The 11,734-nt window shown below is 71.2% G+C and overlaps 1 protein-coding gene across 1 annotated transcript in view; it reads right to left on the bottom strand.

The window, feature by feature from the left end:
- The window catches only part of PLEC (plectin), a 97,580-nt gene extending 95,430 nt beyond the window's left edge, over positions 1-2,150 (bottom strand). The window contains exon 1 of the mRNA XM_041406107.1: positions 1,400-2,150. Within this exon, the coding sequence (XP_041262041.1) occupies positions 1,400-1,895 (496 nt within the window). The 5' untranslated portion in view covers positions 1,896-2,150. The remainder of the gene's footprint in view (positions 1-1,399) is intronic.
- Between the last annotated feature and the right edge of the window lie 9,584 nt (positions 2,151-11,734).

Raw genomic sequence — 11,734 nt, 5'->3', positions numbered from 1 at the left:
TGTGGGGGGGCGGGTGTCGATATAAATAACCGGGGCCCGTCACCGAGCCCGAGTTAGAACATGACACGGGCGGGGGCGGGACGGGGCGACCGCGGCGGCGCCCCAGGACCCCCGGACCCCCCGGCAGCGGGGTCACCTCGGGGGTCGCCGTGACATCAAGACTAAGAGCCCCCGCCGCTGAGGGAGGCAGCCCCCCACCCGGGGCAGGGGGGAAAATGGGGTCGCTGGGGGGGCCCCGGGATCCCCTCAGCCCCGCGGGGACCCCGCAACTCCGCCGGCCAACGCGACCCCGTCCCCTCACGGAACTCCAGGCCGGGTTTTCCGGCAGCGGCTCTCGGGGCGGAGGGAAAGCCTGGAGCCGGATCCGCCGGCACGGCGGGAGCGGACGGGACGGCCGCGGCTCCGCGATCGCGTCCCACGCGAGGCTCGGGGGACAGCCGGGACAGCCCCGGAGCCCAGCGCGACATGCGACCCCCGAGAGTTGGGGGGAAAGCCCTCCCGCCCCCCCACGGGACGTGGGTGCCGCCCGCGCAGGACCCGCACCCACGGGGCAGCAGCGCCGCGGGCCCGGCCCCCCCCGCCGGCCGGTGACTCACGGCGCTGGCAGGGACCGGGCTCGGCGCCTCCAGGCTGGAAACTTGGACCGGAGGCGGCTGCCCACGGCCACGGGCTGACTCACAGCCCGGAGGGATCGGGGGAGGGGGGCCCTCACCGCCGCCTCGGAGCGACACCACAGCTGCCCCGCCCGGGGGGGTGGGACACCGGACGCCCCGCACCCCCGCCGGGTCCAGCTGCCGCCGATCGTGTGTCGGGATCGCGTGTCGCCGGGGAGGCGGGGTTGGGGACCCCCCCGCAGCCGCAGCCCCCTCCCCAGCGGCACTGCCCGCCCCAGCTGCCGCCGTCTGTCCGACCCACCCAGGGCCCGGTGGGGACCTCGGGGTGCAAAATCCCCACGGAATGTGTCCCCCCTGCCATGGGCCCCCTGAAGCGCTGCTCCCCACGGCACATACCCCCCCCCCCCCCCGCCCCCCGTGGCACAGTGGAGCCCGGGAGGGTGGCAGCAATGCCCCGGGTCCTGTCACCCCACCGGCCTCTTGGGACCCCGGGAAGCCACCTCACTGCACCCCAGCCCCCCGTGATCCCCCAGCGACCACTCCTACCCAGAGCATCCCCGTGGGGTCAGGGGGGCACGGCGAGGAGCCCCCCAGAGCCCTCCTCGCTCCCCAGACAGCACAGGGGCCTGCAGGTACCCCCACCCCATCCTGTGCTAGGAAGCACGGGGGGGGTTTAGGGAACCTTAAGGACTTGTCATTGTCCCAGACCTCCCCCGGCAGCAGCGGGGCTCCAGTGCCCCCCACCCACGAGAGCACCAGGAGCACCCCGAGGCGCTGATTGGTACCTGCGGCCGGGGCGGTCTGGGGGGGCTGATGGCCCACCCCCCGCCCTGCGCTGACGGCGACGCCTTCCACGTGCCCCTCGGCCCCGTCCTTCCTGCGGTAGAGCCGCTCAGCGCCGGCAGGACGAGCCCGGTGGGTGCCAGCGCCCGCCGGGGCGGCGGCGCGGCGGGGCTCGGGGCGGGGGGCGGCGGGGCGCGGGACGCGCTGCAGGGAGCGGGGCACCACGTCGGGCGGCAGCCGCAGGTACTGGCGCAGGTGAGCCACGCCGGCGTCCGTCAGGTACCAGTAGAGGTGTCGCCAGGCCGCCGTCTGGCGCACGAGGCCGCGGGAGCGCAGCGAGGCCATGGCTCGCCGAACCTCCACGTTGGCCACGCCGGGAAGCTGCGGGTGGGTGCGCCGGGGGCAGCCGTCCCGCTCCCCGACCAGGACACCCTCGCGGAACAGCAGCTCCAGGATGGAGCGGAGCCGCTCCAGCGGCATCAGCATCCCCGCCACCATGGCTCGGGCAAGCGGGGCTCGCTCACAGCTCCGCAGAGCCCCGGCAGCGCTCCGTGTGGCACTGCCCGGGCTGCTCCAGCACAGCCCGGTATGGCCCGGCACAGCCCAGTACGGCCCGGCACGGCCCAACTCGCTACGGTCCGGTACAGCCCAGCACGGCTCGGGTGGTCCAGCCCAGCCCAGTACGGTCCAGTTCGGCCCGGTACGGCCTGGCACAGCCCAGCGCAGTCCGGTACAGCCCCGTATGGCCCGGCACGTCCCGGCGCGATCCGACGCGGAGCGGCGCTGGCTGCCGGCACGGCGGGAGCGGCTGCGGCTCCACCCCCGGCCGGGGGGGTCAGGGGGGGCCCCAGGCCCAGCCCTGACTCACCACCGGCCCCTCCCCGGCCCCGGCTCCCGCCCGGGGGGGGCACGGCCGGAGCCGCCTCCCATTTCCCCCCCCTGCCCCGACCCACCCGGCCGGTTCCTGCGTGGGAACCCCCGCGGGTCCCGCCCCGCCCCCGCCCCGGGACCGGCCCCGTGGAGTGCCCGGGGGGACCCTGAGCCGGGGAGGGGGGTGTCCCTGAGCCGCGGGGATCCTGGAGCCCGGCGGGAGGGGGACACCGAGCTGCGGGGGTCTCTGAGCTTGGGAGGGGCACCCTGAGCCTGGGGAGGGGTCCTGATCCGCGGCTGTCGCCGAGCTCGGGAGAGGACCGTGAGGCCGGGGTCCCTGAGACGGGGGGAGGCCCCGGGCAGCTCCGGGCTCACCGAGCATCCCGCGCTGCAGGCAGAGCCACGGGCAGGGTCGGGCGCGGGGACGAGCAGGTGCGCGGGCACGGGCGCGGGCAGGGGCACAGGCAGGGCTCGGCAGCCACATCCTGCCACGTCAATGTTTGCTCTGCTCCTGCCCCTGTTTGTCCCGGCGTCCCCATGGGGACCCCCCGGCAGTGACACAGCCCCGGCGGTGGCACAGCTGTGCCACGCCACGCCCTGCGGGTGGCAGGTGGGGACGAACGAGAGGCAGCTGCCACTCCCCCGAGCCCCCCGGCACCGAGCACCGCCCAACAGCCCCCAGCGGCTCCGCGGGGACCCCAGCATGGCCCACCGGCACAGCAGCGGGACCCCCAGCACCGCCGCGGGGGTGGGAAGAGCCCCGGAGATCCCCGCCCCCCCTTTTCAGGTCCCGTGTGAGGGGGTGTGGGGGTGTCACCCCCACCACAGAGCAGGAGGGACTGTGTGGGAGGAACTGGGGTGCCAGGCTGTCCCCCACGCTGGGGGGGTCCCTCACAGACCCCAAAAGGGGAGGAACCCCCCGAGACTCCCTCAGCACCCCCTGGCCAAGCACAGTGAGGTCGGGGCACAGCGATGCTGCGAGGCTGCTGCAGGAGCCCCATCCCAGGCGATGGGATTTACTGGGATTTACTGGGATTTACTGGGATTCACTGGTGGGGAGCAGCGTCCCAGGCATGCGGGGCTGCTGCCTGTGGGGTGCCCGCCCCAGAGCTGCGGGGGATCCCAGAGCTGCTGGGGGTCCCAGAGCTGCCGGGGACCCCAGAGCTGCGGGGGATCCCAAAGCTGCGGGGGATCCCAGAGCTGCCGGGGATCCCAGAGATGCAGGGGATCCCAAAGCTGCAGGGGATCCCAGAGCTGCAGGAGATCCCAAATCTGCCGGGGCCGATGTTCCTGCACTGGCGTCTCACAGCCTTGCACAACTTCCCCATCCCGGAGGGCAGAGCGCCGTGGCGGAGTGGGGCTCCCGCTGCGAGAGCCCCAGCACGGCTGGTGCAGCGGCACCGGGAGCACTGGGGTGCCCAGACCCGCTCCGAGGGAATCCCTTGGGAGAGCATCAGGCGCCTGTCCGAGCCCCACCACGGCACGCTGCCCCCACGGTGCCCCACAGCACCCCAGGACCCCAGCGGGGTGGGACAGGCGGCAGGAGCGAGGGGGGCAGCGGCCGGGGGTGGAGGGAGGGGGAAGCGGGGCAGGGATGGGGACAAAGGGGGGCAGGGATGGGGACAAAGAGGGGCAGGGATGGGGCCCAAGGGGGGCAGGGATGGGGACAGAGGGGGCAGGGATGAGAAATGGGGAGCAGCAATGGGGGAGTGATGGCGCCCGCGATGGAGGAAGCACCGGGGGCATCTCCAGGGAAGTGATGGGGGCAGAGCCCGCGGCAGCGATGGGGGGCAGCAGGAGCGTGTCCCCCTCCCCAGCCGCGCCCCCAGCCCGGGTCACGGCCGCGCCGGCGGCTCCATCCCTCCGGGAAGTGCCGCGTCAGCGCCCGCCGCCCGCCGTGATCCAACGCGATGTGACAGCGGGGCCGTGGCCAGCGCCCCGCCGCTGCCCCGCGCCGGGCACGGCGAAGCCAACCCCGCACCCACCGGGGACGAGCCCTCCCGCATCCGCGTCGCATCTCGGGGCCGGCCGGGAGCAGCGCGGGGGGCTGGGGGCACCCCGACAATCCCGGTCCTGTGCACGCCATGCGCCCCTCACCCCCGCCCCATGGAAGCCTCGGGCGGGCCCCCGAATGTGGGGCGGGCAGCGCTTGTGGCAGCGGCTTCTGGCCGCGGGCCCGGCGCTGCCGTCCCGGTGCCGGTGCCAGCGCCGGTGCCGGTGCCAGTGCTGGGGTCTGGCGGGGCCGCCGGGCTCCCCGTGCCCAGCGGAACAAAGCGGCGGCTGTTTGCGGAGGGCACCGCGGACAGAGGCTCGCTCATAATGAGGCCGGTGCCGGCGGGGGTCCCGGCGCCGGCGGGGGTCCCGGTGCTGGCAGGGGTCCCGGCGCCGGCAGGGGTCCTGATGCCGGGGGGGGTCCCGGTGCCGGCGGGGGTCCCGGTGCTGGCAGGGGTCCCGGTGCCGGCAGGGCTCCCGGGCTCACCGTAAATCAGCCTCCTTTTTCTCACCGTACATCAGCCTCGCCGCAGCCCGGGCTCTGCCGGAGGGGACACGACCCGGGACCCCCTCTCTGGGGCCTGCGGCATCGCCACAGCCGCTGGGCGCCCTGACCCTGCCGGGACCATCCCGAACCTCGCCGGGACCATCCCGAACCTCGCCGGGACCATCCCCACCCGCCCTCGGCCCGCCCCATCCCCACCCGCCCGAGGTCCATCACGACCCCCGCCGCTGTCCGTCCCTCCCGACCCTCTCTGACTCCACCCTGAGGCTCCCGGGCTTCATCGCGACTTTCCCGGCGTCCCTCCCGTCTCCCGCCGGGTCCATGCCGACCCTCGCCGGGCTCCGTTCCAGCCCGACCCCGGCCCGGCTGCTCGCTGCGCTGCCGGGCCCCGCGGTGGCTGTGTGCCCGCTGCGGTGACAGCGGGGCCGGTGGCCGCCAGCAGCCCCGTGACCGGCATCCGCCGCCGCCCCGTTACTCACGCCCCAGCGCTCCGGCTCTGCACCGCGGCTCGGTAACACGGCACCGCCACGGCGGAGCCTGCCGGGGGCCACGGCGGCACCGAGGAACTCTGAGTGATGCCGGGGCGTCCCCGGTGACCCCCGCCCTCCTGCCTGCGCTGCGACATTGGCACGGGAGGGATGCGGCGCGGCTGGGGCTCCCCGGGACGCGGAACACTCCCCGGGACGCGGAATCCCCGCCGGTGGCCGTGGGCCCGGCCCCGGGACCCCTCCCGGTGCCCCCTCCCCAGGTACCTTTGAGGGAGGCGATCTCGTGGTGGATGCCCCGCGCCCCCTCCATGGCCGCCCGCGTTCCCGCACGCTGCCGGCCGGTCCCGCAGCCCCGGGGCGGGTCCGTCCCGCCCCCCCCGCCCCCCGCCCCATTCCAGTACAGCCCCCCCAGTTCCCCCCCAGTGGGGCCATCCCCGGGGCGTGGGGGGGGGGGGTCTCAGTCCAGCCCTGCCCTGCCAGCAGTGCTGGGTGGGGGTCTGTCCCTCAGGGGGGCAGGGGACACCCCCAGCTGGCGCTGGCACCACCGTCTGGGGGGGCACGGTGCCAGCTGGGGGTGCCAGGCCACAGCAGGAATGGCCACTGCACTGTGGCCACCAGCCAGCCCTGGGGACACCAGGAGGGACGATGGCATGGCCAACATGCTGTGGCCACCAGGCAGCCCTGGTGACATCGGGAGAGACACTGGCATGGCCACCACGCTGTGGCCACCAGCCAGCCCTGGGGACACCAGGAGGGACGATGGCATGGCCACCACGCTGTGGCCACCAGCCAGCCCTGGGGACACCAGGAGGGACAATGGCATGGCCACCACTCTGTGGCCACCAGCCACATCTGAGGGCATCAATGACTGTGGCATGGCCACCAAAGTGTGGCCACCAGCCAGGCCTGGCGACACCAGGAGGGACAATGGCATGGCCACTGCACTGTGGCCACCAGCCACATCTGAGGACACCAAGGACTGTGGCATGGCCACCATGCTGTGGCCACCAGGCAGCCCTGGGGACACCAGGAGGGACAATGGCATGGCCACCACATTGTTGCCACCAGCCACATCTGAGGACACCAAGGACTGTGGCATGGCCACAGCACTGTGGCCACCAGCCAGCCCTGGGGACATTGGGAGGGACACTGGCATGGCCACCAAAGTGTGGCCACCAGCCAGCCCTGGGGACACCAGGAGGGACCCAGCACGGCCACCAGCCAGCCCTAGGGACACCAGGAGGCCACCACACTGCAGCCACCAGAGCCACTGGCCACCACACTGAGGACACCAGCCAGCCTCCAAGCCCCAGGGACATCAGGAGGGACTCCTGGATAGTCCCTGCACCGCAGCCACCATGGCCACTGCCGCCAGGAACCACCCCAGATCCCCGGGGACACCGGGAGGGACAAAAGCCAGCTCCAGGGACACCGGGAGGGACACCAGGAGGGACACCAGCCATTCCCCTAGCCCCAGGAGGGACAGCAGGAGGGACAGCAGGACGGACACCAAGGGGACACCAGGAGGACACCAGCCATACCCCCAGCCCCAGGGACACCAGGAGGACACCAGGAGGGACACCAGCCATTCCCCTAGCCCCGGGGACACCAGGAGTGACACCAGAAGGGACACCAGGAGGACACCAGCCAGCTCCAGGGACACCAGGAGGGACACCAGGAGGACACCAGCCAGTACCAGGGACACCGGGAGGGACACCAGCCATTCCCCTAGCCCCGGGGACACCAGGAGGGACAGCAGGAGGGACACCAAGGGGACCCCAGGAAGACACCCGCCAGCTCCAGGGACACCAGGAGGGACCCCAGGAGGACACCAGCCAGTACCAGGGACACCGGGAGGGACACCAGCCATTCCCCTAGCCCCGGGGACACCAGGAGGGACAGCAGGAGGGACACCAAGGGGACCCCAGGAAGACACCCGCCAGCTCCAGGGACACCAGGAGGGACCCCAGGAGGACACCAGCCAGTACCAGGGACACCGGGAGGGACACCAGCCATTCCCCTAGCCCCGGGGACACCAGGAGGGACAGCAGGAGGGACAGCAGGAGGGACACCAAGGGGACACCAGGAAGACACCAGCCAGCTCCAGGGACACCAGGAGGACACCAGGAGGACCCCAGGAGGACACCAGCCATTCCCCTAGCCCCGGGGACACCAGGAGGGACACCAGGAAGACACCAGCCAGCTCCAGGGACACCAGGAGGACACCAGCCAGCTCCCAAGCCCCAGGGACAGCAGGAGGGCGTGTGGCATTGTCACCACAGTGCAGCCACCGGGCCACTGCCCACTCCCAGGGACACGGCATGGCCACTGCACGGTGGCCGCTGTGACCCGCAGCCACCTCCAGGGACCCTGGCACGGTCCCCACCCCACAGACCTGGCGAGGGGCCGGGGTGTCCCTCGCGGGTGACGAACGCCGTGCCGGGCCTGGCTGCCGCAGTGACAGTGACAGGGGTGGTGGTGGCAGTGCACACGGGGTCCCCCAGCCTGGCCTCAGTGCCCAGCGGGCCCTGTGCCACATCAATGGCTCTGACGGAGAGGTGCCCGGCACCCACCTCACCTGGGGATGCCAGCAGCCCCGGCATCCCTGGCACCCCAGCACTGTGCCGGGGCCACCAGCATCGTGCCAGGGCCACCCAGAACCATGCCAGGGCCACCAGCACCACCGTGTAAGGGTCACCAGCATCACTGTGCCATGGTCAGGGCCACCACCATGCCAGGGTCAGGGCCACCACCAAGCCAGGGCCACCCAGCACCGTGTCAGAGCCACCCAGGACCGTGCTAGGGCCACCAGCACCACCATGCCAGGGCCACCAGCACCACTGTGCCAGGGTCAGGGCCACCACCATGCCAGGGTCACCCAGCACCGTGCCAGGGCCACCAGCACCATGCCAGGGTCACCCAGCACTGTGCCAGGGCCACCAGCACCACTGTGCCAGGGTCAGGGCCACCATCATGCCAGGGCCACCCAGAACCATGCCAGGGTCAGGGCCACCACCATGCCAGGGTCCCCCAGCACCGTGTCAGGGCCAGCACCACCAGGCCAGGGCCACCCAGCACCGTGCTAGGGCCACCAGCACCACTGTGCCAGGGTCAGGGCCACCATCATGCCAGGGCCACCCAGAACCATGCCAGGGCCACCCAGCACCCAGCACCATGTCAGGACCACCAGCACCATGCCAGGGCCAGCACCACCATGCCAGGGCCACCCAGCACCGTGTCAGGGCCACCCAGCACGGTGCCAGGGCCAGCAGCGGCTCCTCCAGCCCTGCCCCACGCGCGGCCGAGTCCCGGGCAGAGCGGGCGCTGGGTCCCCTGGGCTCTGAGCCGCAGGGACGGCACGTGCCCGCCGCTGGCAGGGATCAGCAGCTCCGACGGGCACCGTGCCCACCGCCACCGTGTCACCCTGGCCGGCTGCGCTGGCTCAGCCCTGACATCACCACCCCGCAGACAAACTGCCCTCCGGCCACCCGGCCACCGTGGCCACAAAGCCGCCAGCACCGGGCGAGGGGGGGACAGGAACCCCCACTCTGCGTCCCCCAGCGAGGTGGGGACTGTGCGGTGACACCAAACCCTGCGGCACTCGCTGAGGAGTGACACCGAGCCCAGCCCGTGTCACCAGCAGCGCCAAAGCCCGGCACCCAGCAAGGTGGGGTCACACGGTGTCACCTGGCGAGGTGAGGTGACACGGTGACACCAAACACCTGCCCCGGGACATACAGCTCTGAACGTGCCAGCACCTGGCAGGGACAGCGGGGTGACAGTGAACACCTGGAGAGGTGGGACAGCACGGTGACAGAGAACACTGCCAGCACCCAGGGAGGTGGGACAGCGCGGTGACAATGAACACCTGGAGAGGTGGGACAGCACGGTGACAGAGAACACTGCCAGCACCCAGGGAGGTGGGACAGCGCGGTGACAATGAACACCTGGAGAGGTGGGACAGCACGGTGACAGAGAACACTGCCAGCACCCAGGGAGGTGGGACAGCGCGGTGACAATGAACACCTGGAGAGGTGGGACAGCACGGTGACAGAGAACACTGCCAGCACCCAGGGAGGTGGGACAGCGCGGTGACAATGAACACCTGGAGAGGTGGGACAGCACGGTGACAGAGAACACTGCCAGCACCCAGGGAGGTGGGACAGCGCGGTGACAATGAACACCTGGAGAGGTGGGACAGCACGGTGACAGAGAACACTGCCAGCACCCAGGGAGGTGGGACAGCGCGGTGACAATGAACACCTGGAGAGGTGGGACAGCACGGTGACAGAGAACACTGCCAGCACCCAGGGAGGTGGGACAGCGCGGTGACAATGAACACCTGGAGAGGTGGGACAGCACGGTGACAGAGAACACTGCCAGCACCCAGGGAGGTGGGACAGCGCGGTGACAATGAACACCTGGAGAGGTGGGACAGCACGGTGACAGAGAACACTGCCAGCACCCAGGGAGGTGGGACAGCGCGGTGACAATGAACACCTGGAGAGGTGGGACAGCACGGTGACAGAGAACACTGCCAGCACCCAGGGAGGTGGGACAGCGCGGTGACAATGAACACCTGGAGAGGTGGGACAGCACGGTGACAGAGAACACTGCCAGCACCCAGGGAGGTGGGACAGCGCGGTGACAATGAACACCTGGAGAGGTGGGACAGCACGGTGACAGAGAACACTGCCAGCACCCAGGGAGGTGGGACAGCGCGGTGACAATGAACACCTGGAGAGGTGGGACAGCACGGTGACAGAGAACACTGCCAGCACCCAGGGAGGTGGGACAGCGCGGTGACAATGAACACCTGGAGAGGTGGGACAGCACGGTGACAGAGAACACTGCCAGCACCCAGGGAGGTGGGACAGCGCGGTGACAATGAACACCTGGAGAGGTGGGACAGCACGGTGACAGAGAACACTGCCAGCACCCAGGGAGGTGGGACAGCGCGGTGACAATGAACACCTGGAGAGGTGGGACAGCACGGTGACAGAGAACACTGCCAGCACCCAGGGAGGTGGGACAGCGCGGTGACAATGAACACCTGGAGAGGTGGGACAGCACGGTGACAGAGAACACTGCCAGCACCCAGGGAGGTGGGACAGCGCGGTGACAATGAACACCTGGAGAGGTGGGACAGCACGGTGACAGAGAACACTGCCAGCACCCAGGGAGGTGGGACAGCGCGGTGACAATGAACACCTGGAGAGGTGGGACAGCACGGTGACAGAGAACACTGCCAGCACCCAGGGAGGTGGGACAGCGCGGTGACAATGAACACCTGGAGAGGTGGGACAGCACGGTGACAGAGAACACTGCCAGCACCCAGGGAGGTGGGACAGCGCGGTGACAATGAACACCTGGAGAGGTGGGACAGCACGGTGACAGAGAACACTGCCAGCACCCAGGGAGGTGGGACAGCGCGGTGACAATGAACACCTGGAGAGGTGGGACAGCACGGTGACAGAGAACACTGCCAGCACCCAGGGAGGTGGGACAGCGCGGTGACAATGAACACCTGGAGAGGTGGGACAGCACGGTGACAGAGAACACTGCCAGCACCCAGGGAGGTGGGACAGCGCGGTGACAATGAACACCTGGAGAGGTGGGACAGCACGGTGACAGAGAACACTGCCAGCACCCAGGGAGGTGGGACAGCGCGGTGACAATGAACACCTGGAGAGGTGGGACAGCACGGTGACAGAGAACACTGCCAGCACCCAGGGAGGTGGGACAGCGCGGTGACAATGAACACCTGGAGAGGTGGGACAGCACGGTGACAGAGAACACTGCCAGCACCCAGGGAGGTGGGACAGCGCGGTGACAATGAACACCTGGAGAGGTGGGACAGCACGGTGACAGTGAACACCTGGAGAGGTGGGACAGCAGGGTGACAATGACCCCCTGCCGCTTGCCCAGCGCCACCAGCCAAGTGTCACCAACCCACCCCACGGCGCCCTGGCACGGCTGAGGGACAGCAGCTGCCGAACCGTGTGCCACGCGTGCCGGTGGCACCCGGACCGTGCTGAGGTGTGCCGGGCTCGGACGCGCCGAGCTGCCCCTGACAGCCCCAAGTGCACCCGCGTCCCTCAGCCGGGGGACACCACCCCGACACCGGGGTGCCACTCTGGTGGGAGCGGCCAGACCCCCTGATGGGCAGAGGGACAGCCGGGACCCCCGGCGTGGGGCCGGGGGGGGCTCCCCCCGCAGGCAGCGCCCGCTCCCATGTAAGGGCATGGCCGCGGCCGCTGCTCCCCACGCCGCGACACCGGGGCGCCCTCGGCCACGCGCGGGCACCGGGGGCAGCGCGGGCAGCACCGGCGTCCCCCGACACGCCACCCGCGTCACCGATGTCACCGGTGCCACCGCCCGCGCCCCCTCCGCGCCGCCCCCGGCCACCCGGCAGCCCCTCTGTCCCCAGAACACTCGGAGAGACCCCCGCCCCATCACCCACCCCCCCAGCCGCTCCGGGG

Source organism: Onychostruthus taczanowskii, unplaced genomic scaffold, assembly GCF_017590055.1.
Source record: "Onychostruthus taczanowskii isolate IOZ18803 unplaced genomic scaffold, ASM1759005v1 scaffold240, whole genome shotgun sequence".
NCBI lineage: Eukaryota > Metazoa > Chordata > Aves > Passeriformes > Passeridae > Onychostruthus > Onychostruthus taczanowskii.
Note: the sequence above shows the minus strand (reverse complement) of the source record. Positions and strands in the feature narration are given on the sequence as shown.